General features: G+C 42.8%; 1 protein-coding gene across 1 annotated transcript in view; it reads right to left on the bottom strand.

Annotated features, from left to right (window-relative positions):
- LOC119593131 (sialin-like) overlaps positions 1–921 on the bottom strand; it is a gene marked incomplete at its 5' end in the record, with an annotated part of 14753 nt that overhangs the window by 2006 nt on the left and 11826 nt on the right. The window contains 2 exon segments of the mRNA XM_037942096.1: positions 6–138; positions 712–861. Coding sequence (XP_037798024.1) covers positions 6–138; positions 712–861 — 283 coding nt within the window.

Below are 921 nucleotides of genomic sequence, written 5' to 3'. Positions count from 1 at the left end.
CTTACACACGAAGGCAAACATCTTTCGAGAAGTAGACACAGTGATGTATTTGCGCGTGAGAAGCCAGTCTCCGAGGACGCCACAGGACACGCTGGCGAGGAACTGGGTGAGGAAAGGGAGCGAGGAGAGGAACCCGTTCTGTGGTCGTGAGGAAAGAGGAAGGTAAGTTTGTGGGTTATGGGGGTCGTATGGCAAAAGAAAAAAAGGTTTGTGAAAAAATCTTTGCGTAAGGTTCGTTATTTAAAAAAAGCTTGTGAAAATATTGTGGATTCTTTGTATTCATGGAATGCAGATTTATGACCCTGCTGCCTTCGGAAAATAATTCCTTGCATTATGGTCGTAAAAATACTACTTTAGATAAAGTAACTCGTTTGATCGCAGTGTACGGTATAGCGTAGGTTTGCGCAACTGCTGCCCTGAAATAAACACTTCTCACCCATTTTCGTTGAAACAAACTGTCATTTCAGTTTCCAAAAAATCTCGTTTTCTGTTCACTTACACACTAACCTACTCATGTACCAGAATGTCCACTCATGATGACCATCCCACAAAAGGAAAGAAATGAAAAAGAGAAAGACCAACAGTGATGTATCCACGATGTATCCACGATGTACCCACGATGTATCCACGATGTATCCATTCCTTTTATCAGACAGACAGACAATCATTAAAAGAAATTATGAGCGAGAATGACCAACAGCGAAGACTTACACTCCTGATGGAGAATCCTAGAACCGAACTCATGTACGTAGGAAGCTGCGTTAGGAGCAGATTGAAGCCAAACATGCTTCCCACGTGAGCCAGATTGGTGGCCCACAGCGGCACGCTCAGCATAAAGCTCTTCCAAGGTGTTTTCGTGGGCTGAATAAAAAGAGGAAGTTGTTTTTAAAGATCGTACAATTCCTTTCCCTTCTTTGTTAA

This window comes from Penaeus monodon, chromosome 31 (genome assembly GCF_015228065.2).
Source record: "Penaeus monodon isolate SGIC_2016 chromosome 31, NSTDA_Pmon_1, whole genome shotgun sequence".
Lineage (NCBI taxonomy): Eukaryota > Metazoa > Arthropoda > Malacostraca > Decapoda > Penaeidae > Penaeus > Penaeus monodon.
The sequence above is the reverse complement of the archived record's forward strand: the minus strand, read 5'-3'. Positions and strand labels throughout refer to the sequence as shown.